Source organism: Copidosoma floridanum, unplaced genomic scaffold (genome assembly GCF_036245765.1).
Source record: "Copidosoma floridanum isolate Cflo_tuat_1 unplaced genomic scaffold, Cflo_Japanese_pri ptg000009l, whole genome shotgun sequence".
Taxonomy (NCBI): domain Eukaryota; kingdom Metazoa; phylum Arthropoda; class Insecta; order Hymenoptera; family Encyrtidae; genus Copidosoma; species Copidosoma floridanum.
Genome location: NW_028321886.1, coordinates 6882428 through 6909531, shown reverse-complemented (window position 1 = coordinate 6909531; position 27104 = coordinate 6882428). Strand labels below are relative to the sequence as shown.

At 45.7% G+C, this 27104-nt stretch overlaps 1 protein-coding gene across 2 annotated transcripts in view; it reads right to left on the bottom strand.

Moving 5' to 3' along the window:
* rdx (BTB/POZ and MATH domain-containing protein rdx) overlaps positions 1-27104 on the bottom strand; it is a 96718-nt gene that overhangs the window by 35288 nt on the left and 34326 nt on the right. Inside the window, exon 3 of one of the 2 annotated variants that reach the window (XM_014348352.2) lies at positions 5967-6014. In XM_014348352.2, coding sequence (XP_014203838.1) covers positions 5967-5983 — 17 coding nt within the window. In that variant the 5' untranslated portion in view covers positions 5984-6014. Of the gene's footprint in view, positions 1-5966; positions 6016-27104 lie in introns of both variants that reach the window. The other variant, XM_089589793.1, reaches the window with a different exon arrangement.

Sequence of the window (27104 nt, the reverse complement as noted above, 5' to 3'; positions counted from 1 at the left end):
GCTCGGCTGGTCTCCCATGCCCCTTTTTCTTTTTTTCGCCAACGGAGAAGCCGCCGGTGAGGCACGTCAAGCAGCCAGCGCAACGGGGTTGGAAACGAAAAGGAGAGCGAGGGTAGTGAAAAAAAAAAAAGAAAAGGAAAGAAGAAAAAGTGCGCTTGCCGAGTGGAGCGAAAAGAGAAGCGGGACAGAAAGAGGGAGGGGGGCACGTGCAGGGGGCGGATAGAGTTAGGACGAGAGAGAGAGAGAGACGGAGAGCGAGTTCAGGCGAGGTCAGGTCACGGGACGAGCGAACTGACTGTGGCTGTAGCTCGGTCGATAGTACAAAACCCGAGGTCTCTCTCCCTATACTGGATACACAGGTCTATACATATACGCATGGATGGTTTGCTAGTTTGTGCTTGGCTATGCATGTGTGGAGAGGCCCCGGAAAACGACCTCGTGCGAGTAAAGGCTCGGGGCCAAGAGGGGGCGATGATGGTCATGATGATGATGACGCTTGCTGTCCTTTTCGCTCTGGCGGTGGTAGGGCGCGAGGCGAAAATTCAACGTAGAGGGGCCAAGTTTGAACAGTACCTACACTGTGGTTTCTCTCTTTCTCCCCTGTTGGTAATTCTATACAGATGGGCTTACTTTATTTATGGATATAATATATACATATTTTGAAGGGCTACGTTTGAACTTTCTGGGATTGAGAGAAAATAATGAAAAGGAGGAGGTGGTGGTGATGGTACACTTGAGATAATTGAGGCCAGCGAGAAAAGAGAAAAAAGAATAAGTAGGAGGAGATGGAGAGGCAAGGGCTTTTGTTGCCATTGTACGGAGCACGACTTTTCTAAGCTCGATTGTTGCCGGTAGAGTGGGGACATTTTCGGGCTTTTGGCACCGTGAGGCATCTCGCGATAAATTTTAACTGCCGCTCTTGTTTCACTATTGTATATTACACACGGGATATTGTATAGGTGTGCCTAGGGGTGGTGGAGTTGAAACAAAAACAAAAAAAAATAGCTGATGGCCCAAACGAGGTTTAAACCTACACCTGCTAATCCGAATCCCAACAAACAGTGACCCACGTATCGCATCAACACTATCTTTTATACGTATACAACCATATTTATATTATATCACGTGTATCAAGAGTAGATAAAAAAAAAAAAAAACAAAAGTTATTGTCACGTCCGCCCGGCAAAAGTCCCGGTTTTGGGTTTCGTAACAATCGAGCTCTCCCGTGTAATAATCATGGGTAAACACTGACGAGGTCGCGTCCCGTCGAGAGAACCGTTTCTCCTCCTCCTCCTCCTCCTTTTAACCTAACGACGGGAGAAAGAAACGAGAGGATGTCGCAAGCGACCATATATACCAGTTGACGAAATTTACCAACTATACTTACGGTTAACTGGACGACTCGAGATACACCTATAGACTACGCATCGGTCTCGGCGCGTCTTTCGCCCGAAAATTCACGGGCTGACGAAACCAGAGACAAGAGCCAGTGATTTTTTTTACGCGAGCTTTGACAAATCATCCGGGATTCGTTGGACGTATACCTCAAGCAATCGGTTGTTGTAAAAAAGAAATCTCTTTATTCCCGCCCGAGCTATGGCTGCGTTCGTATATGTATATGCGTGTTCAAGGGATTGACTATCACAAAAAGATCCTCCATTGATTTTTGACCTTGTGAAAGTAAAAAAAAAAAAAAAAACAGCTCTTTCGGTGTCACCGCGATCGACGGAGCCTCTTCCATATTAGATGGAGAAAGTTCCCCCGTGTCGTTTGTCCTTCACCCCTTGCACGTGCCGTTCCGTCTTAGTTATAGCCGACGAAGCTCCAGGGGGGTGGGAGAGAAAGGACAAAAGCAGTTACGCCCACTCTCGCGCCGTTCCATTCAAAGAAATATCACGCAAAGACACACACGGGGACGCGCATCCGTCATGATGCGGGGGTGGACTGGACATAGAGAGAGAGAGAGGGGGGGGATGGAGAAAAGTACGATGATGATGATGATTAATGCCAGAGGAAACACGAACCGGGCAATTTTCCTATTTATCACGGGCACAGGGAAGAAAGAGGGGCACTGCACTTTCTTTGACTCCCGGTGCCTATATAATACTACAGGTGTATAAGTATATAATTTGTGTTGCATCGAGGAGGAGAGGGGAAAAACGATGAATCGATGAGGGTATACGGAGAGGAGAAATGACGCCGTATTTAGCGGCAAATCGAGGGAATTTGACGAAGGAGAGGAGGATGGCGAAAAATATCGACGGGAGCGAGACACGTGTTCTATAGGTATATATTATATAGAAAAAGCGAAAAGATGTACACCCGATGCGATCGGCAACCACTGCTGCAGCGCGTTTGGTGCGATGATGCGATTTTGGTAAAACAATCGCGTGCGTAATGTACAACGGGGCGAAAAAAAAAAAAAAAAAGAAAAAAAAAAAAAGAAAATTGGTAGGTAGCCCCTTTAAGCTATATATATGTAACACGCTCGACAGCATCAACAACAACAACGCACGAGAGGAGGAGGAGGAGGAGGAGGGAGGAGTTGGTCCGAGAAAGTTTCGAACTCGCATCAGTGCGCTCGTCCTCCTCCTCCTTTTATTCTCCCTTATTCTCGGCCGTGCTGGCTGTCAAACGAGAGAAAGGGGGGCCTGGCAACCGGATCGATGCAACCCCACGGTATACATGTATACACACGCAGCCAGTCGTAGGGGAAAATGTATATGTATACACACACACACACCCAGCTCCAGGGGACGCCATAATTCGCAGGGAAGTGCTGCGCGCCCGCTGGTGAATAACCCTGCATGCATGGGCACCGCCGTTGCCGCAGCCTGCACCGTGTACCCCATATACGTACGTATACATGGGTCTGTTTTGCGCCGCCGCATGTGTTGGAGAGTGCGAGGCGAATTCCATGGCGAATCCACTATTTTTTTTTTTTTTTTCCAAGGGACAAACGACAAAAGCCACCAACTATAACTAGTACATTCCATGTATACCGCATCGTGTTTACTGCGCCGTTCAAACGCAATGAACGCCCGAATCATCACGAGGAAAGTCCGGGTTAACAGATATCGTTACATCGATGGCGATTGTTCAGGAAGGGCTTGCAGGTTGTTGCTTTCCTCCTCCGTCTTACATCGGCACACGCGTGACACGCGATACCCGCGAGAAAATAAAAGTACATACGCAGGGCTGCGTCCCGGTGTCCACGTATATATATATGTGTAGGTGGATGTGCCGGGCTTCCTTCTTCCGCAGAGCAGCCGGCTCTCGGGAAAACAGTTATCGGGCGAAAACACGCGGCGAGTCGGCATGTGGAGGTGACGAGGAGGAGAGGGGGAGGGGGTTACCGTTTCGTCGGATAAAAATAAATTGGCCAGAAAAACTCGACGATCCGCTATTTCTGACTTCTCGCTTGACTCGTCACTTGCCGAAAATACCTATATATATATATTTACATATTTAGTGCACACTTTGCGTACGGGTGAACCAGGTGTGGTGGCCGTTGCTCTGTGTAAGAGGCCGAAACTTCGTTTGGCGAGCAGAGTTGATTATTGGTTGACCAAAAGGACTCTACAACCTTTCACAACTCACAGGTGGATAATGTGTACACCACACATTATATACGTTGTACACAACAAAAAAAAGAGGTGTGTACAACGTATGCCATCGATTGGGAAAAAGGGGCAGGCGAGCCGGAAGCCGAGACCCGAGGTCACGTAGGGGGGGAATTGATTACGTTACCTCGTAGAGAGGATGAAGAAAAAGATTCGGGCCTTATACTGGAATGTCAAGTGAAAAACCACCGAAAACTAACAGTATAGTTGTTGAGAGGTGGGGAGCAACAGATAGTCAAATAATGATTCCGAGCGCTCGTAACTATATACGTGGCAACGCTTGATCAATCCACTCGGCGAGTTGGGAGAGTGAGGGGGAGGGGGCGAGGCGTCAAGTGCCGTTTATTTTAATAATCGCTTGATTCGCTCGATCGGGCGCCGATATGTTGTTATTATTATACATCGGGATCTCTTTCGGCGAGGCCGCGACGTCCTTCGATACGTCTTATACGTGTGTACTTATACGCAGGCACGCACTTTGTAGGTAAGTGATGTGTATATATGTGTGCTGGACAAACCAGATTCTGCGCATCACGCCCCGGCATCGACCGGTGCGCGTGTGTGTGGAAGCGTCGAAGAGAGGAGGCAGAGACGAACGGGCCGAAGAAGCCGGAGATCACTCAAGGTCGTCTGTCTATTCCTCGTGGACGAAATAGCGCTCGTTGATCAGCCGAATCGTAAATACACACACGCGCGCACCTTGTACCAACACGCGTTGTTTCAGGCTCTTTGGAAAGACGCGAAATAATATACGTGTGGAGATGAAGTTGTTAAGAGCCGAACGACTATGAGCTGCTTTGAGGGTATATTATGTATTATGTAATGCAGACGGAAATGATGATAAAGAGGTCGCAGTTTATCAGCTTGGTCTTGGTTCCTCGAGGCCGAAAGATGCAGCTTATTATTTTTTTTTTTCTCCTCGAGATTGACAGGTTCGCAAAATCTTGGTATTCGAACATATTAACGATACAAGCGTGGTGATATTACGTCACAACGTGGTCGCAGGATTATATTTTCAAGTATAAATCATCGTGCCGTCGATCCATCGTGAAAAACATAATTAACGCATGCTCGGGAATATGTTCTTACTATTTGGCATATACACTCTGTTGATATATTACTCTACCGCTAAGTTGACAATCAAATTGGTTGATCCAAGGGACTCGTAATTACTTCCTCGGGAGTGTAATTAAGTGATTTAGCCGCGAACGTAATTGAATACGCTGGATCGGGATGATGTGTGTATGTATGATTATTTCAGTGGTTACCTGTATATATTATATGTTTTTACAGTACGTATATAATATCATAATCTCAACAATGAATAAAACACAATAAGTACGGGCAATGAGGTTCGCAACAATGAAAAACTCGCATTTTAATTATGAATAAAGATGTGGTAGACAAGTACACACAACATGTTCGGCATTAGCTGCTTTTTTTCCCCGAGTGAGTACATTTTTTGAGGACTACAAATATTTTGAGGGATGTCAAGAGCTTGAAAAAAAAAAAAAAAAAAAAAAAAAAAAATGTGTGAGAACTTGTAATTTTACATTGCAATCCATCGAAAACCATTGAACCGATTATTTGTTTACGGCGACTAGTACTACGATCGAAAAATCGTTTCAATCCGGAAATAAAAATTCTTCAAACCCAAAAGACATCGCACAGTTGCAAAGAAGGCAAATCAGGTAAGAATTTTTTGGCTTTGGGCATTAAAAATAAATTGGTCTTCGCAAATGGATATACAGTTACGTAAGCAAGCAAGGACGAGCGCTACCAGTTGTGTAACAGAGTATGTGTCACGCGCCCACAAAACTCTATATTTATCTATACGTACAGTATTAACGTTAGATATCATGTATATAGATGTGTATGTATAAACGTATATTATATATACCTATATGTAGAACCATGGCGGCCTCGATGGGCAGTATAGGTTCACGCACGTCATCTTTTTTTAAACCGACGAGACAATAATGTGACGGCTATTATTTCAAAATACTTTGAGGTCCGATGTTGTATTGTGTACGCATGTATGTGCTTGCTCAACGATATTACGCCAACAACGAGGAGCACTTTGAGTTAACGGGATCCAAACAAACACGGGCATCCGATGAGAAATGTTTCTTTTTTTCCAAATAACAACAGCGGCGATCGATGTTTCATTTGCTCAGATGTACCGTTAAAGTCTACTGACTCATCGTTTTAATCTCGCGATTGATACACGCGCTTCGTACCACCAGCTCTATATGTGTGTAGGTAGATACGCGACAATCGGCCTGAATTAAATAATATTATTGTACGTAAAACGAGTGTGTCAAATGATAATCGTATACTCACTTGGAAGCATAACTCATTGACGAAACTGACAAAACTGAGTGTCAGCATCTGAAATCAAAACATAACAACAATTAACGATGAGAATCATACGTTGTATGTTTAAAGAAAGTGTGTATAAATTTTTGTAATTTTATTGATTACGAAAAAAAAAAAAAAAAAAAAAAAAAAAAAAAAAACGGCACTTTCAACTTGAAGCGAGTTGCAGGTCGTTTCACTCGATCATTGGTAGATACAAAAGTCGTGTGGAAGGCTTGGCCAGAATGAAATAAAAATGTGTGATTTGCTAGATAAAGTTTGTAGAGAGACAAAAAAAGAATAAAACGGATCAAGGACGAAAACCAGTATACCGCAAGAGGTAACCATCAGCAGCAGAAGCAGCAAAGCCGACGAAACGCGTTCCCAAAAGCGTGGGATACCCCCCTCCCGGAAATAATCAGTATGTAGAAATAGGTATACGTACGAGGGAGGGGGAGCTGCCGATAAACGCGCGTCGCGGCAATCATACGCGGCCTCGCGTCCGAACAATCGATACCGCGGAGCTATGTATACGGTCGTGGTAAATTGAAACGGGGCGGAATGGGTATATAGTATACTCGAGCTGTCGAAGAGGATTGATGGGGAGGAAAAAAAAAAAAAAACTATTCGGAAACAAAAGGTGCGAATGGATTGTTTTTTTTTTTTTTTTTTTGCTTCGTACGACTGAATCGTACCCCGCTTGGAATGTTGACGTTTATATTTTATTGGTGGAGAATTATGTTGTCCTGTAAAAATAAAAAATTTCACCCCACGGAAATAAATATTTCCAAGTTAACGTAGGCGCAATGATTTTCATTGATACGTAATCCAGTGGTTGGCGTTAAACGTACGAGGGCAAATTGATTGATCTTTGACCATCTCCGTTGAGCTTGAATTCTATGTTTAGCCAGAAACGAAAAAAAAAAAGCATACCTTCCCGGACTTTGACAAAGTGAAACGTGATCGCTTATACAAACGTGAATCCACGAATCGTCCCAAAGGAAAAATGTGCCCAAATGAGTATACACACGAAGGATATACCATTAACCCATCGGACGAACGCCATAGAAACTTGGTCTGCCCTCGCTTATTCTTTGTCTCGCAAGTGAGGCCATGGCAGCCAAGCACTCACACACACACCGTGGGTATACAATATAAATATATAATACGAGAGAGCGCGAGCCGGCGAGGAGCGATTTGGACAGGAACGGCCCTGAGCCACTTGCGACAGTAGGTCAGCTCTCTTCACCTCACTTTGCCTCGTTTTTTTTTTTTTTTTCTTTTTTTTCGTCTCTCCCTCCCTCCCTCCCACTCTCTCTCGCTCGATCCTTTTTTCCAAGCCACCATTATGCCGCGTTACCGCTGCTCTATACCTCAATATACATATACATGTGTTGCGCGCCCGAGTAAGTATATATATTCCCGTGCAAGCGAGAGCTCTCTTTGCTCCTCGGTTTTTTGGGGCCCATTTGTTCCGGCCTTTTTTTCCTCTCGCTCGCGGGAGACCCGCCGCAAGACCGGAGGGGAAAGCAGAGAGACAAAGGGATCGCCCGAGCCCCCGCTTGTATCGAGCGTCTCATCTTTGCGCCACGTCCCATCTAAATCATTTGGTTCGTGAGTGTGTGAGTGTGTAAATACTTTCTCGCCAACTCTGGTATAACTTTATAATAATTTTTGTTGATGGCCCTGATGGTGGCTTTTTCGAGCGAGCCCCGAGCGCGAGGTATATGTGTATACCTTGTACTTTTTTCGAGCCGAGCCTCGAATTTCCTCTCCTATCGAATTCGAAGGTCTCGGCGTGGCCGTCACCGTTAGTCGCCGTGGAAAACCTTGAAACTTCCTCCCCCCCCCTCCCTCAATTCACACCTACATAATACCTACTCGTAGAGTGACAAAAAGTGCCTTTTTTTCTTTTTTTTAAAATTTGGTTCCACTTGTCTGCATCACGTGTATACATCGAAGGGTACGAACGATTATCCTCGATCGGCACATCCATCAACGACCGATGGAGCAGACAGGAGGAGGAAAAAAAGAAGCACGCATGAAATTTCCGCGTTCGCTCGCAGCGAAGCAGAAAGGCGTTCACCCCAGCCAAGGCTGTGATTCGAGCAGAGTCGGATAAAAAAAAGAGGCTGTAATAGATATAATATACACTTGTGTATTCTCTCTCGTGGCAATGGTTGGTTATACCTGTACTACACAAAAAGGTATTATAGAGGAGGCAGCCAGACGGGCCTTGTTTCGGCTATCGAGGTCACAGCCGAGCCATCTATCGGGAGGCGTGGTTTCAGCCGATTTCGGGCCTCGTCGTCACCGAGTGTTGCACTTGTAAATAACTCGTATACGTGTATACTTGTATCGTTTTGTATTCGTCAAGGGGAATGAAAAAAAAAAAAAAAAAAACTGAATAGACTCGGAGGCAATAACTGAAACGATCCTATATATATTATATAGAGCCGGAGATGATTAAAAATGATCTACTCGGCGCTCTCGTATTGCATTGTATATATCGTATACTATACGACGCAATGTAATCAACAACGGGAGATATACCTAGAAAAAAAAAAAAAAAAAATGATTGAACGCTATATGGCACTTTGATCGTGACTCTATTGGATAGTTTTTACGAAGAAAAAAAAAAAAAATAGTGTCATTGGAATACAAATTGACCGGCCGTGCCGATCCACAATGTTAACCAAGCGCGGGTATACAGAAAAAGAAAAACTTCCGCGTTGCCCGGTATACAGGGATCATTTGGATCCTCTCGGGGGAAAAAGCATAGAGAGAGAGAGAGAGAGAAATGTCAAGGCGACCGAAACAAGCCAAGTATATATATAGAGAAAGTGCCTTTCTTTTCGGGGAGAGAGAGAGGGAGGATGAGAGAAACACCCGCCTATTATCACAGCACGACACACAAAGAACCGGCTCGAAGGGCCCGTGTCTCGCTCGCAGTGAATTGCCATCAGCTCATTGTCGCACACATGTACATAAATATACCGCCGCTGCCGCGCCTTTATATACCCTACTTGATTTGCAAATTTTCTACAACTTGTGTCCTGTCGATCTGTGTACAGGCACTTCCTTGTACAAAGCGACGTATACATTATACACACATACGCTTGACTGCTTGGTTTCAGGAATAAAATCAATTTCGCGATTTGTCAACTTTCGGGATTGCTCTCCTTTAATGGCTCCTTTTTATCAATGCCTCAGATCGAGAAGGCGGGCATATTTTCCCCACAGCCAGTACATTGATTTCGTCGCGCGAGAGGAGCGAAAACTGTGTCGAAAGGATCGCTCTCTTTCCGTAAAGCAGATTTCCAAAGGAGGAGGAGGAGGAGGGGGTATCGCTTTCTAATTTCGGAGAAAGGCCTTCAAAGTGTACAATATGTTCCTCTCGCTATTTCCGTATACATACACGGCACGGTGTAAGGGAACTTTTCACGAAAAAAAAAAAAAAAAAAAAAAAAAAAAAAAGAGGCCACCACCACGATATATAGGCATTATACGTGTGTGTATCTTATTAGGGCTAGCTGTCGCTCGCGAATGGATTTATCGCCTCTAGCCTCGATGCTCTTCTTATATATACGTACCTACATACACTCCGTCTTCGTCCCCGATGATCTCGGACAGCAGAGACAACGACGGGGGATCCGAGAATGATGTATAAGCTTCTCCGAGCTCCTATACGGTATATAGACCCGGAGGGTGGGGAAGGATCGATCGCAGAGGTCCTCCTCCTTTAGATTCGAGAAGCAGAGGGACATCAACGAGACTTTAACCGTGCGTATACATACATCGTGTGCCCTCCCTCCCTCCATGTTGGGAGAGAAAAAAAAAAAGACATCTCCGAGCGCGACAAATTAAGGTTGATACAGAGAGAACAGGCCCGAACCGATGATGTGTTACTTACACGCTCGCTTAAAAAAAAAAAAAAAAAAAAAAAAAAAAAAAAAAAAAAAAAGACAATAGTCCGAGGGAAGGCAATGTGGTCTTTCTTAAAGGGACACGGCACGTATACATGGGAGGAAGAGTCTATCCCCTTTGGTCCGTCAACGCGGTGCATTTGGGGATTCGGGACGCGGGGGCGTCGTGGGTGGCGGACGAAAAAAAAAAAAAAAAAAAAAGAGGAGCATAACATGTAGGAGGAACTATACCATTCTTCCTCTCCCAGCTCTATACGCGGCGTTACTCCGTATACGGTCCTCCTCTCTTTTCCCCGGCGATGCTACAGGAAGAGAGCTATATAGGCACGAGGTACACCGTCCTCGTCCTCAAAGGGCCGAGCTGATGTCGGATCTGTCGTATATTGTACACACACAGCCAGCCACGGAGAAGCGAGCGCGTGTACGTATATATTTGTATTTGTGTAGGCAAGTTCTCTTTCGTGGCAGATGTTGCGGGCACAATGAAAAGGGGAGAAAAATTCTGTACGGTTCCGCTGTAATGCACCATCGACTATATATAGTATTTTGTGTACCGAGTACACAAGTAATGGGCGATATGCATCTCGGGGTCCCTTTAACCCTCGCACGCGCGAGCTAATTCAGTGCCCCACCGACGGCCCTTTTTTTCTTTTTTCTTGTACTTGCAAATGTTACACAGTCAGCCACTCGCGACACGAAATTAATACTTCATCCCGACGTCCCAAGCTCTCCTACTAATAGTTGTTCGGATGCACGAGATTTAAAAGACGCCCCTATTTAATTTCGTGCAGGAATATCGGAATCGCGGCTGTTGGTTGTTCGAGGTACTTTCAAAGGGAATAACGTTATCTTTGAAAAATCGAGGCGAAGCGTAATACGACGTGTTTTTTCCGGTCGATGGGAAGTGATTGTTATCACTCGATGCGCCCAAAGACTGTAAAAACAATCGCGCAACGGCATCGGGGGTGACGGTAACGATGTGCATGCAGGCGCGCAATCGAAAACAAAAACGTAAAAAAAGGGGAGTACTGCAGCCATGGTACACGAGAGACGAGGAGGAGGGGGCGGTCTTTTTCTCGCGGAGCAGTAAAAACGAGTGGAACGTAAGCCGCGGAAGCGGCTGCGGTTTTGGAGCCCAGAGGGAGCGACGAGGAAAAGAAAGGGGGACAAAAAAAAGCGCACTCGCACGTGTGTGCACGGAGGAGCGATGGAAGAGAGGGGTGGGAGAAACAAAATCAAAAGGGGCTCGCGTTGCCGAAGGGTCGCGTTGAAGGAGGAATGAAAAATGAAGAGGACTTTTTTCTTCTTTTTGCTTCGAATAACCTGAAAAAAAAAAAAAAAAAACGAGGGTTGGGGGAGGAGGAGGGAAGATTTTTCCTCGGAGACGACTCCGGGATCACCCCCCCCCCGCGACTGCACATACAAAACGCGCGGTCGAGCTTCTTTGTCCAACGACGCCATTCATGGATTGGAATTATGTAGATCAATTGCAGGTATAATATATACGTACGCCTATATACATAAATAACCATTAACTTCGATCGGGTCGATGGGCCATATTGTGCCGTGTGTCTGTCGTGCAGGTACAATACACGTATATACGTGTGAGAGGGGAGGTGGGTAGGGGGGGGAGACACCGAAAAACTCACACTAGGGTATATATTATATATAAGTTATAAGTGATACACAACAGCTTCGAGGCTATAGCGACTCGTTCACGCACACGTGTAGACGCAGTATGAAATATATACACACACGCGGGAGCAAGGCGGACGAGAGAATCAAAAGGGAAGGAGAGAAAAGGGAGAGGGGCCAGCAAGCAAGGGCAGCAAGGCTATTGCAAACACACACGCACACACTTGTGCATACATGTATATCACAGAGTTGTAACGAGAGAACGCAGGGGACGGTGGTGTGTAGCTACATCAGGGCCGGGCCAAGGGCGAGCGCACCATGAGAAACGGAGCGAGAGTATCCGTATAGTGTACGGAGAGCGGACTGCACTGGTGTATAGTTACATATATATACACAAGCCAAGGGAGACCGACGACCCTTTTTGCCGCCCCATAGCGAGAGAACACCATCAGAGCCCTTGGACTCACCTCTTCGTCTCTCCTCCTTAGCCAACATGCAGCAGCGATTCTTATTTCACTGGCGAGCGAAGCCATAGTCATTGTCTGGTTCCCTCTATGTGTGTACTTACAGGGCCGTCGTCATCGTTGTTCGGCTGCTCCCTTCCTCTTGGTCATACTCTTGTCGCTCTCTTGCCTTCTTTCCTTTTTTTTTCTTCCCAATACACCATTATGTCCCGCGAGGGTGGGTATAATATAGACTTTTGGGGTGCCCATCAGGTCACATGTAGGTACACACATGCGCCGATAAAGACCATTGCATGAACGATGGACAAGGAAGGAAGCGGGGGCGTGCGAAATTCGGCTTCTCACATATTTTTTTTTTTTCCTCTCCCCTCGTCATCGGTATCATTATTTTTTTTATTTCCATTTAGCTGTTGCTCCCCACGGCCAGATCAGCAGGGGCTGAGCGAGGACTCGTCCATTAAACTCCATATCGCGGATTACAGCGATTGCGGAACAGAGACAGAGTAATGTGTAAGTACTCACCGGATCGGTGCACGCTTCGACACGAGCATAATGGGTACTTGTACGTTGTACATTGCGTTCGGATTTATCGGGACGAGCATTATACATCCATACTACACAGAGTTGATGTTTTATCGTGCACGGCCACCGTTTTGTCCTCACTGCAACGAAACGCACCCTCTTACGTGGATGTAACGCTCGTTGCATATAAAGATCGAAACGCGTATAATTAAAAACTTTGATCAGCGGTGAGCCTTTCATCATCAGATACCATAAAAATAAGTATACCCACTTTAAAGGGTCAATTCTGCTCCCTGCCCCTTTTTCTCTGCCGATGACAAGCGCACGCTCCGCTACATATATAATCTACAATAAAAAGGGAAGGGGGCAGATATTATACGTTCGGCTACGCTGAGTGTGTATACTATAAAAGTAAAAAAATTGATTGGCCCTGAGTTTTGTTGACGGATTACAAGTATAGATCTTTGCCCATCGCTTCCTGACAATGGACGCGAGTGTGCGGGCTACCAGTATATTTATCTGCATTTGTACATATATATATATATATATTATACGCACAACGATTGTCAATTCGGGCTCGCGTCGTATCGACGGTAATTACCATCTACGTGTATTTATTATGTAGTATATACCTATACTCCGTCGCGATGGGTTCGACGGTCTGTCGACGTCAAAGGTATATACAACGTATTGCCTGTGCATACAGCAGTCAAGCTCATTATCTGCGACTGAACTTGGTGAGACAATTTACTGGACAATTTCGCCAGTAGTATCGATCTCTGTACAATACGGGGCTTTAAATATATACACGCAATTTAAGAAAAAAAAAAAAAAAGACAGAATCCTCCAAATCCGGAAGAAAAGACCCGATATCGCTCGACTTTCCCCGTGCCTATATACTTATATACGGAGCACAATCACAGAGTATATATATATATGTATAGGTACTCCGTGGCGCACCGCTCGCTCAGGCCGGCAAGCAACTTTCTACGAGGAAGCGAGAACAATAAATAATAAAGCAATCTCGTAATTTGAATCTCTTTCTCTCTCTCTCTCTCGACTCCACGATTACGGGTAGCTTTGCGCGTAGGGTTTCTCCAGCATCGGCTCTCGATAAATGAGCAAAAGGTTCTCCCGTCGATTAATTATCCCACTTCTAACACCAACTGCGAGTGAAAGCTCCGCAAGTGTGTACTTTCGCATAAACTACGCGGAGCGGCGAATGATGGTACGTTGCACGTTATAGGGAACTTCCGCGTGGCCCCGTGGCTTATCCTCTCCCATCCGCCTTACGTAAGCTCTCGGTCGCGGGGAGGAACTACCTTTTCTTCGGTCCGACGTGCACTGCGCGCTGATTTTTTTTTTTCGGGCGTGCGAGAGGCCTAAAGGTCGATTTTCAAAGGTATAATCAACTCGAAAATCAGGAGAGACGGGCAGAAAGCACCGAGTTTTCAGGCTATCCATGAATTTTTCTTGACTATCTGCAGATGGTTCCCAAGGACTGCTCTTTTTTGTCCCAACTCAATATCTCTCCGATTTATCATCGATGCAGGCAACACACATCGGATACGCTGATTCTCTGTTATAAAAATAAACCTTTTCGATGATGACACGAGAGACGGGTGATGCAAACGGTGGGGGCTGTTTCAAGATCTCGTTTGTTCTTTGTGTGGGGAGGGGGAAAGGGAAAGATTGTCCTCATTTGGTGTGAATGACCTGGGAGTCAAGTACCGTTTGATAATCGTCTTATACCCTCATATATAGATCACGTGGTAAATTAATGTATGAGACTCAAAGTCGTTTCTCCTGGGAAAAGAGTATCCTGAACCTAGAGTTTCTTAAAAAAAAAAAAAAAGATCCACATATATACATTTACACACGTCCATCATCGGGAGGAAAATTAACCAGAGGGTCCAATTAAATTTCACCGGAGCCGTCGCGCGCGGAAATTGAAAACGAAAACGTACGCTTTCGATCCCCCCCCCCCTTCCTCTTGTCTTTCACTCTCTCGATCATCGGTTCGCTCTCGCTGACCGTGAGGCAAAAGTGCACTCGACCAGGTCGTAATGCATACCCTTTCCCTTCCTCTCTCTCGCAAAATCGAATATTGGAGATAAATCGAAAATTTACAGAGAGACCCCGCCACATGTACAGGAGGCTTCAGCCCATCACCAGTGAAACAAAGAGAATAAATGGACCGATAAGCATCCGCGAGAGTTACATATACATATACCCACGTACGATGATGCATAATCGACGAAGGTCCGAGTGCGTCAGGCCATTATCCTCTTTTCCAACTAATATCATAATACACGCCCTGTCTGCGCGTGCGGATTAATATTTAACCAAGCGAGTCTCCGATGCACACTATTTTGAACGAAACTAAGCGCGAGCTGCATCTATACGTGTGTCATGTATCGACGCCTCCTAGGAATACCAGCACAGTTCAGATTTTCCCATTTAAAATAACAGTGAAAAATCTGAACTGTGCTGGTCTTCGCAGGAGGCGTCGATATAGGCATCCAATTATATTACATTTTCGCGCACATGTGCATACACCGCAAATATTATACAAATAGGCGTTTACACTTGGTTGCTCGGGTGCAGTGTGCGTTTTTGCGCAAAAGCTTCGGCTCTCGAGGGTTGGGCAATCGACGCAGCTGTTGCTACCACCGCGGCCATTAAATTGTGCAAAGTATATATAACTGGCAAAGCAGCTACGAAAATCATTTTGCGAGCTGTTGCCGTACAACGGCAGTCGTGTTGGGTATATATTTTAACATGGAGAAAAAGAGTCACGGGGACGAAAGGCCTTCTGATTTTGGTCCGCGGAGATGTATATCGGGAGTAAGAGGCTATATATAAAGTTATACAAATAAAAAATAAAACAACATTTCAAAGTTGTGTTTATTATTGCTCGTGTTGCGTTTTGGTAAAATTGAAGCGAGTAAACCATATTGTTACGTGGGTAAACCGAAAGGTAAGGAGGTGCTTCGCGAGAACGATCAAAACCTTGGAACCTTAAAGACCTTTATTCAAGATACTAAATTATAAGGCAAAGACGCGTGTGTGTGTTCCCGATTAATTGCCCGATATCTCCGAGTGTTCTCTTCGCTCTCCCTGTCTGTGCGAGTCTTCCCTTCGTTCTGCCGGTCTGTCCGAGTATTCCCTTCGTCCTCCCGATTTTGAAGCTTGCCGGGCCTTATATTACCTCGTTCCCCTCCCGTCGGTACCCTCTTGATAGGGTAGCTTCGTGGTCACCAGGGGGAGTTAGTATGATATGCCTAGCATATCGTACGTAACACGTCCGAGGCCGCGACGTCGTCGCCCTCGACGACGCTGGCTTTCTGATGTTGGCGGTACTGAGCCTGTGGATTTGTTGCGAGTGTGCGTGTGCGTGCTGTATTGTATTCTGTTGTTTGTGTTGTTAATGTAGTTTAGTATCCTACACTCATTCTTCCATTCTTTTAGAGAACCACTGTTCCCTTTACATTTATATTTTTTCTCTCACAATCATTCAGTCTCCTCTCATCGTGTGCTAAGTGTATAACAATATTGTTTTTGTATGCGCTTTGCCTTACATTACAATTATATATGAAATTGCCGCGAAGCGGGCTTCTGTTTACGACTACTTTACATTGAGTGTGGTTTTACAATGTGGTTTTTTTTTTTTTTTTTTTTTTTTTTTTTTTTTTTTTTTTTTTTTTTTTTTTTTATACTTTCACTTGCGCTTATTTATCAAAAAAGAGAGAAAAAAAATTTCGTACAACCTTATCATCAAAAGAAAAAAAAATTTTATTGTCCTACGGACTGTGCCCCTCGGTATAGCCGAGCGACTCCCGGCGCTCATTCTTATTTTTTCATTGTTAAAATGGTATTTGTTGTTATTATACTCATAACATTACTATTATTATTATTATTATTATTATTATTATTATTATTATCGCTACAACTACCAGTTTTTTTTTTTTTTTTTTTTTTTTTTTTTTTTTTTTGACTTACAGTGATTTTTTCGATACTACATACTTAAAAAAAAATTCTTTCCTAGTTTAATAGTTTCATCCTTCGGACTGCGCCCTCCGATATAGTCGAGCGACTCCCGGCGCTCATCCCCGAGGCTCACGAATTCTAATTTTGGTCACCGACAATTCTAGTATCCGTCTAGAGGATCGCAGTCACCTTTCTGCTCTGAGTTCTACTGTCGGTGTGGTTTAAATTACTGCCAATTCTCGCGCTTCTTCTTGAACCTTTTGTTTTCCTGTGAACATTCTATAACATATCAGTAGTAGGGACCCCCCGATGGAGAAGGCACTTATACATAAAAAAAGAAGCCCCATGCCGAATTCATTAATCCTGTAATATATAAAGCTGTTAGCTATTAGTTACCAACCCTAATTTCTGTGGTAAATACTTGTCCTAACACTACTTATACTTCATCGATACGTATTTATTTAAATGTATTACCGTATGTACCTTACCCTTTCTCTTATGTTTCCCCTTTATTTGGTTAGCGTTGAGCTGCGAGTGTGGCTCTCTCCTCACATATAAAGTATGTAATAATAAACGTACATCTTCTAATTCTCTTTCTTTACTTTTTTTTGTACAATTATTGTAATTTATTTTAGTGTCTTTGTCAATGTGGGTATTTTTCTCCTAGTTAAAAAAAAATCTCCATCGTAAATATGTTTCATTACGTTATCTTTTATTTCGCATCGGCTCTACATCATAAGTCGCTTATTGAGTTTGTGAATAGTCGGATATAATATAATGCGCTTCATTTTGCCTGAGGAATCATATAACATATTCAAGAACACTGTAGAGTCAAATAGTTTGACGATTGGTTGCCTTACATTTCACTAGTATATTTTTTTTGGTCGAGACAAGCTTGGAGGTATGAATTAAAAAAAAAATTATTTTCTGGCAGTGAAGTTTTGACCCGTATCGTACATATTTCTAATACTTTTCACCCATACATTTTTTTATATAATGTTTCCCTCATACTTCTCTAATCTCTTTTCTTATGTGGTCAGATTTATGAAAGGATTTATAAGGGTATTTTTTTTGTCAACAACCACTCTTGACGCCGTAGACGTATTTGCTGAGTTAGTTCGCTGCTTTTCGATATTATTTTTTTTTTTTTTTTTTTTTTTTTTTTTTTTTTTTTCACAACAACAAAGCTTTCATTTATTACTCTCTAATGTCTAGAGAAAGTGTACTTTTTAAGATGTTTGCGTGGCGACTGAGTTCTCAAAGCTGAGCTTCATCTCTACTTGCATCACAGCGTGATTTTTTTCTTTTTTTTTTTTTTTTGTGCCAGTAGAATCTCCGTGTGTAGTCCTTATGGATGCAATTTAATTTTTTTCTTTCTTGCAAAAGCAGGAGCAGCTCGTATACACTGCTGCGCAATGTCGTTATGTAAGTGACAGCTTATGTGATTGCAAGCGTCTTTTATTTTTTTTCAGTTAAGCATGTGGGTTCTAGATTCGTATGCCTTCTCTCCAATATCGACGACCCTGTTTGAATGAGGGTGGCCTAGTAACGTTGTCCTTCGATGGCCAAGTTCTCAGAAACACTGCCGCACACTGGGTGTGGTCGATTATTCCTCTCGATCGTCGAGCAGTGATCTGGGTGCATTATTTTTAGTCTCCCTTACATGAACAATTAAGTACTGGTCCATGTAGTTTTTTGCAAAATTATGCTAACTTTGAGGTGGACAGTTTGGCGAACGGGCTTGTTTCTAATGGGGAACGATAGCAGGAAGTAAGAAGAGGAGGTTTAATCTCTCATACTCGACGTGGGCTCGTGGGCCTTTTAAAAAAATAGTTTTATTTTTTCTGAAATTGTTTTATTTATTTTTTTTATCATTCCTCCATGCTCCTCTCTACCTAACAATAATTGCTAAATTTTTTTTTTTTTTTATATACTTTTTTTTTTTTTTTTTTACAATAATGAAGTCAATCGGGTAATCAAGAATAAAATTATTTTAATTTACAAGTATATGTCAGCTTATACGTCTGTTTTTTCCTTTTTATTTGTCTTTACCATGCGTAATTTTTACATTTGGCCTGTGAGTTAATTCTACTCCTATTGAGTACGTCTACTCACTAGAGAGTGCCACACGCGCTCCTCATTCGCTTTGCTTTTTTTTCATTCACATTACATCAAATTACAATTGATTAATATTATTAATGCTTTGTTCATGCGTACCTATCCATTATAGTTGTGGGTTTTTTTTTTGCAAATCTAAGTCTAACGTATGTGAATATCTAGTTTGCGGCGCATCCGGGGCCGCAAAAAAAGTTTTATCGTAAACCTAATTGATCCCACTCTTTCCCTGAAATATTTTCGTGCCGCGTCCGGGGGCTGCAAAAATTTTAGAAATCTGAATTTTTGTACGTATTTTTACAATAGTCTATCTCCACAAGGGGGTGGGTTAATTGTCAGAATATCTGTTGGTTGCGCAGTAATCACTTATTTCATATTTTCTTTTCGTATGATTTGTTGCTCACTCGCGGCTCGTCCGAATGCTGCGAATTCATGAAAACTAACGCTTGTCGCTATATATATATGTATTATACACTTATGTTTCTGTTTATCCTTTCTTCCTATACAATATACTATGTCGATATACTAGCTTTATTTTTCTTATATCCAGTATTTCTTCTGTCATTATTATTTTTAATGTTACTATCATTATTATTAATATTATTAATATTGTTATAACTATTGTCGTTGTATTCTCCTTAGTCAATGGCTTACCGTTGCTTTAAGGATCCGGCGGGGGTGGTGGTTCAGGTGGGGGCCTTATGCGCTTTTCGTTAGGCTCCCACAGGTCAATTTTCATTCCCAGCCTTCCCTCTACATCTTGCATTTTCATGCCAATCTTTACTAGAGCCCGTAATTCATCGGACCTTCCCTCTGTAGCCGCGGTTAGTGTAATAATTGCTCCCTGTAGGGTTGTAGTTATTATACCTGTTATTGTAATGATTCCTGTCATAGTAGTTGTTATTTCCATTATTGTAATCGTTATTTCTATTATTGTAGTTATTATTCCTATAATTGTAATTATTATTCCTGTTATGTTGTTCCGCTGGGCCATTATTATAGCCCCTGTTGTAATTATTGTAATTATTGTTATTAAAGTTATCATTTTTACCCCTATAATCATAGGCATTTCTGTTGGTATGGGTATTATTCACGGGTTGGTTATTTCCCTCGTTTCGCCGTCTTTCCTCTTTATCTATGTCTTGCATACGTAAACGACAGTCTCTCGCGTAGTGTCCTGGTCTCTGACAATAACTGCAATTTCCTTTTAACTCTCTTCCGTTGTCTCGCAAAGTTTTTCTGTCCTTGATTACTGATAGTAATTTTCGGCATTCCTCGACTGAATGCCCGGTTCGGCCGTCGCAATATATACAGCGTTTTACGTTTGCTGCGTTCCCTTGTGCCCCGTTAGTGATTTCTGTTGTGTTATCCTCTTTACTTGCTAGGTTTACTGGTGGCCCTCGCTCGATTGTTGCCTTATCGTATGCAGGCAGTGCACTTACTGGTAATGCGTGCCGTAGACTGAGGTCACTTTCTATTTTTAATGCCTCTATGATTGCTTCACAGAGAGTCCTCGGATTTAAGCTTGTGATTTTGCACCTGTATGTTGGGTGCAACCCATATGTAAATTGTTTGACTGCTTCTGCCTCCACGCCTTCCTTTAGGACCTGCTTTTGAATCGGCAGTAAGCTTGGATTCGAATCGTGCAGCATCGTGAGCCTGTTATATAATCGTTGTACCCTTCCGCCGTAATCTTCTATCGATTCCCGATTTTGCTGTCTGATTATCTTCAATTGTGCCATTAAAGTGTCCGAATTATTTATACTCCCATATCTGTTCGAAAGTTCCCGAAGAAATTCCTGGACCGTGCCGAATAAAGCCAATCTAGGCGCGAAATGCTCAGCTGCTTTTCCCTTTAGTCTGCTTGCAATGGTTCCAAGGAAAAATAATTCATATTCTGGACCGATCATTTGAGCAGTCATTCTTACCATTCTTTCGAATAGCGGCAGATTGATTGGGTCGCCGTCGAAGAACGAGATGCTATTTGCCATGTGGCTGAGCGTGGGCAGAATGTTTTGTTGTAAATTTTGCGGTCTGCGTGGATGGTTATGATTACCCGTAGCTTGCATATTTTCTGTATATAGGCCCATGGTTGGTGCTATATTGTCCCTATCCCTATGTTCATTAAACTCGGTCCAGTTTGTGTAACTATTAGTCAACGGTGGTTCTGCTACCGTAGACGCGAATTCCTTCATTTTTCCAGGTTCTTTGTTCATATCCCTTAATCCGTCCCACAGCTGTTGAGCATGTGAGTCTCTCGTCCCGGAGTTTCTTGTACCTTGATATTCGTAACGGGGTGTAACGTGAATCGGCCACTCTTGTTTCTCTGGCATGCTCCATTGTGTTGACAACATATTTGTTTTATTTTTTCGAGTTCCACGTATTTCTTCAGTTTCTCTTAAGCTTCGCCCGAAGACTCGTTCGCCAGAAAGAGGGTCCATTTCTTTATTTATACGTCCTGTGTTTGCGTTTGTGTCACACAATATGTCCCTTTGATCCCTTATAGTCGGTGACAGATTTCGGCTGGTCTCAGTGTTTGACTCATGTGGCACGTTCACTTCCTCTGCTCTTTTTAGTTTTGCTTTTATCTTTGAAAATAAACTCATGACTATCGCTTTCGTTTCTTCGTCCAGGGCGTCTAGTTTCTCGCACCCCTCGGGTTCCAGCTCCAATTCCAACATTCGCTCCGTCATATTTTCCTTTTTTTGTTTACTATTGGGCTCTGGCCTGTACAAGTCTGCCGTCATATTATTACAAGCCAAGACCGAGAGGATTGCGGTGTTTTTATCGAAATTTAAACACATCGTCTCACGATTTATGGTGCCACCCTCTACGAGATCGGTAGTAGAACTGGCGCGACGGAACTTGTTGCCGGAGTATCGCCGGGCGATGTCTGACAGACTGGTCATGAGTCTAGATGATATCGAGACTTGTGGTTTGTGGTGGGAGAGACAGAAGGAGCTGGACAGCCGCTATGTCCCGCCCCCACCAGCAGACAAAATGCACGTACCCGGTGCAGGGTTCTCTGGAGCCCCAGTTGTCAAGACTAAGATCGCGTGCGTGGCTGACGCCAGTGAAGGGGAAGAGTCAAAGGGGGAGAATGCGTCAACCAAGAAGACGGGAAACAAGGGGAGGAAGAACGGCAAGGGAGGAAATAGACAAGTGAGTGGAGTTAGTGATGTTAGGAAGGAGACAACGAGCCCAGAGGGAAACGTATCTCCGTTCTTTGATCTACCTTCAGAGTTAATCGCGAGTTTCACGCAAGCCCAGAACCGTCCGCCGCTCAACTTCTCTCTTATATCTCGTCTCGGTCCTATTCTCCTCTAAATCTCAGATAGAAAGGAAACTAGAGAGCCAGGAGCATCTAATTCACATCAACAGGGATCGTCCCCAGCTACCAAACATCAGCGAATTAGGTGCTGGACAATCAGAATGGGGGATGATCAAGATGACATCGAGGGGGCGATGCGAGCTTTAGCAGAATTCTCTCCAGGGATTAATCCGAGCGGTGCCATCAAGAGGAAGAGATCCCCAGGCAAACCACTACGCAATGAAGAGACCTCCGACACTCGAAGCCCCCCCCAGAAGAAGGACACTGGACTGGGACCAGAAGGGCGCAGTGACCGCCTATCAGAGGAATCAGACAGCGAGCCCATCGGACCAGTAATAACAAGCACCCCCACTCAGGAGACAGGGAGCAACCGGAGAGACTTTGAAGCCAGGAAAGACCCTGGTGAGTGTGAGATTTCGGGAGAGCCAGAGGGGCCAGGGCCCAGATCAACAGCTCCTCTTCCAGGTCACGGTCAACTGAGAGATCCAGGGGTGGCACCGAGACCGCGGAGGAAGGTGTTGTTTCCTCAATACACCGTATCGGAAGAGATGATGAACTTTCTCACCGGAAGAGTGACAGAGCCCCCGATCAATATGAATGCCATAGTCAACCGGTGGGCGAAGGACAACTGGGACAATCTGACAAATCCTCCAGACGGGCTAAATGTTCTTCACTTTGCCATATGTCTAGACCCGGCCCTCAACAATCGACAATGGATGTTGGCCATCCAGCAGGCCCACCATAATCTGCTGATAGCCAAAGCCAGAGGGCAGGAAACAGCACACACACTAAACAAGGATGATTGGGAAATGCTATTGTCCTGGGAGGTTCCCATGCCCCAAGGTGAGAGGGCAACCACTGCCAGAGACAACGCTCTTGCAGAGGTAGCAGGGCAACTTGATCGGTTCACGCATGTTGTGAGCGAATCATTCGTGGTTGTCTCTCGGGCCATTAATCGACTCACACAAACATCCTCAAGCGTGGTGAAGGATACGGCCCATTCCCTAAACGCAGCAGCGGCTACAGCGATAGACACCATAAGAAAGATAACCGAGGGTCCCGCTGCTCTATCCAGGCCAATAACCAGCGCCATACCTGCCAGCTCAACCAGGGAAGGACGGGGCGAGAAGATGCGTGGGAGGATGAGGATTATGGGTTGGTGGAGCTGTTTGATGAGGGACTTGAAGAGGAATTGGGCAGGTCCTTGGAAGGTGGCGAAGAAGGGTCCATCTTACAAGAAGCTCGGGACAGACCCCTCCCCGACTCATGTGAAAGAGAAGAGGACTCCGATCCCGAAACCCACCCCACTTTCCTGGTTCCCCCGGGATTCCACCAACGGCCCTCACGATCCCCGGTCCCGGAAAGGGAGTTTGACAATCTGGTGAGCCAGATGGGGACGTGGACGACCCACACCACCTCGACCACTACGGTGTCGAAGCCCTCGTGTGGATGGTTAGTCTCCACGGGGACCCACGGTAGATATTGGTGGCCCCCCTCTCAAGGCTTCCAGGGAAGCAAAGACGTTGCCCCGACCCAATCCCCAGAAGGAGGATCCAGTCTGGATGACCAGGGGGACAACTCTCAATTCCCACACACCGACGAGTTTCCCCAGAAGATCGCAGGCGTAAGGGAGACTCCCCAGGGCCCCGACGACGCCACTATGACTGAGGCGAAGGCAGAAACCTTTCGGACATACGTCCCCATCCAACCCCACGAACGAAGGCCTACCAAGGAAGAAGAGAGTTGGGATGTAGCTTTTCCGGTCCACCCGAAGCCGAAAAGGCTGGGAAAACTAGAGACCGTTCCCGAGGAAACCCCAGTGAGGAAGGGACCCGTTATCAAGAGGACCCAGATATTCCCGCCTCCGAATCGAACGGTCACGAAGCCGTCGAGGGGACCTCCAAGGGTCAAGACCATGGGCACCATCTTTGGTAACTTGCTGCCCATCCCAACTGACCCCACTCGGGATTCTCCACCGTTCCGATGTTTCCACTGCTGGCAGCCTGGACACATCGCACTCCAGTGTCCCCGGCCACCCATCCAGCATTGCCGTAATTGTGGACGTCGGGAGGTGGACGTAGTCAATTGCCCTCGATGTGGACCAGAAGAGAAGCGTCGACGGTTGGAACGGAAGAGGAGAGTAGAGGAGGTCACCACGGACCCGGGCGAGGTCGCTGATCTAGCTGCCCGTTTGGACTTGACCCGGAAAGGAAGGCCTAGACCACCCCTACATCAGGGCGAGTACCCCCACCGATTTCAAGACCACTGTCGGAAGTATTTGGCGAAAGAGGCCGGAGTGAATAGAGGGGAACGGGAGGAGGCGAAGACCCAAGAGGTGGAGGGAAGGCGGATCTTTCAACTTCCGGATTTGCGAAAACGATTGGATGAGCTAGGGGCAAAGAAAGGAAGAATGGAGGTATGTGGTCGGGGCCTCCCAGGAGAAGTAGTTGAACGAGAGAAGAGGCGGCTGGAACCAAGGAATATGTCGAGGGAATCGGATGAAACAAAGGAAAGGAGAAAACGGGGAAGCCAGGAAGGAGGGTGGACGGAGCGATGGAATCAACACATGGCTGAACAGTTCATTGGAGAATATGACGAAGAGGATTTGTGGGATGATTTGCGCCGCCGCACCCAAGCCAAGACCGAGAGGATTGCGGTGTTTTTATCGAAATTTAAATACATCGTCTCACGATTTATGGTGCCACCCTCTACGAGATCGGTAGTAGAACTGGCGCGACGGAACTTGTTGCCGGAGTATCGCCGGGCGATGTCTGACAGATTGGTCATGAGTCTAGATGATATCGAGACTTGTGGTTTGTGGTGGGAGAGACAGAAGGAGCTGGACAGCCGCTATGTCCCGCCCCCACCAGCAGACAAAATGCACGTACCCGGTGCAGGGTTCTCTGGAGCCCCAGTTGTCAAGACTAAGATCGCGTGCGTGGCTGACGCCAGTGAAGGGGAAGAGTCAAAGGGGGAGAATGCGTCAACCAAGAAGACGGGAAACAAGGGGAGGAAGAACGGCAAGGGAGGAAATAGACAAGTGAGTGGAGATAGTGATGTTAGGAAGGAGACAACGAGCCCAGAGGGAAACGTATCTCCGTTCTTTGATCTACCTCCAGAGTTAATCGCGAGTTTCGCGCAAGCCCAGAACCGTCCGCCGCTCAACTTCTCCCTTATATCTCGTCTCGGTCCTATTCTCCTCTAAATCTCAGATAGAAAGGAAACTAGAGAGCCAGGAGCATCTAATTCACATCAACAGGGATCGTCCCCAGCTACCAAACATCAGCGAATTAGGTGCTGGACAATCAGAATGGGGGATGATCAAGATGACATCGAGGGGGCGATGCGAGCTTTAGCAGAATTCTCTCCAGGGATTAATCCGAGCGGTGCCATCAAGAGGAAGAGATCCCCAGGCAAACCACTACGCAATGAAGAGACCTCCGACACTCGAAGCCCCCCCCCCCCCAGAAGAAGGACACTGGACTGGGACCAGAAGGACGCAGTGACCGCCTATCAGAGGAATCAGACAGCGAGCCCATCGGACCAGTAATAACAAGCACCCCCACTCAGGAGACAGGGAGCAACCGGAGAGACTTTGAAGCCAGGAAAGACCCTGGTGAGTGTGAGATTTCGGGAGAGCCAGAGGGGCCAGGGCCCAGATCAACAGCTCCTCTTCCAGGTCACGGTCAACTGAGAGATCCAGGGGTGGCACCGAGACCGCGGAGGAAGGTGTTGTTTCCTCAATACACCGTATCGGAAGAGATGATGAACTTTCTCACCGGAAGAGTGACAGAGCCCCCGATCAATATGAATGCCATAGTCAACCGGTGGGCGAAGGACAACTGGGACAATCTGACAAATCCTCCAGACGGGCTAAATGTTCTTCACTTTGCCATATGTCTAGACCCGGCCCTCAACAATCGACAATGGATGTTGGCCATCCAGCAGGCCCACCATAATCTGCTGATAGCCAAAGCCAGAGGGCAGGAAACAGCACACACACTAAACAAGGATGATTGGGAAATGCTATTGTCCTGGGAGGTTCCCATGCCCCAAGGTGAGAGGGCAACCACTGCCAGAGACAACGCTCTTGCAGAGGTAGCAGGGCAACTTGATCGGTTCACGCATGTTGTGAGCGAATCATTCGTGGTTGTCTCTCGGGCCATTAATCGACTCACACAAACATCCTCAAGCGTGGTGAAGGATACGGCCCATTCCCTAAACGCAGCAGCGGCTACAGCGATAGACACCATAAGAAAGATAACCGAGGGTCCCGCTGCTCTATCCAGGCCAATAACCAGCGCCATACCTGCCAGCTCAACCAGGGAAGGACGGGGCGAGAAGATGCGTGGGAGGATGAGGATTATGGGTTGGTGGAGCTGTTTGATGAGGGACTTGAAGAGGAATTGGGCAGGTCCTTGGAAGGTGGCGAAGAAGGGTCCATCTTACAAGAAGCTCGGGACAGACCCCTCCCCGACTCATGTGAAAGAGAAGAGGACTCCGATCCCGAAACCCACCCCACTTTCCTGGTTCCCCCGGGATTCCACCAACGGCCCTCACGATCCCCGGTCCCGGAAAGGGAGTTTGACAATCTGGTGAGCCAGATGGGGACGTGGACGACCCACACCACCTCGACCGGAGTGAATAGAGGGGAACGGGAGGAGGCGAAGACCCAAGAGGTGGATAATTACTTATTTCAGGTAACCAGGGGACCCCGGAGATGAGGAACGAGGAGTCATCGGGGGAGAGATCCCAGGTAAGCGTCTTTCATTAATTATATAGGTAGTCGCCAATTGTAGACGGCTTTAGACATTCGGAGGAATGTCTAGCCTAGGAGGGGGGTTTGTGACGTGGTAGCTGAAGCTATCACGTCACTATATACCTATATTTTTGGGCGAGTCATTGGCGGCTACCGAGTCCTATGATACAGTATATATTTTACATATGTATCGTTTTACAACACATTCTTAATGTGTGTTCTCGGTGCCGCGGACTACGAGCCAGAGGAGAGAGAAGGACCGAAGACCAGAGAAGGGATTGAAAGTGTGTGTGGTATGATTGGGTGAGCATGTGTGCAAGGTAGAGAAGGAGAGAGAGGCGAGGGCTCGCGACATGTCAGAGAGGTGTGAGCACCGAGCGG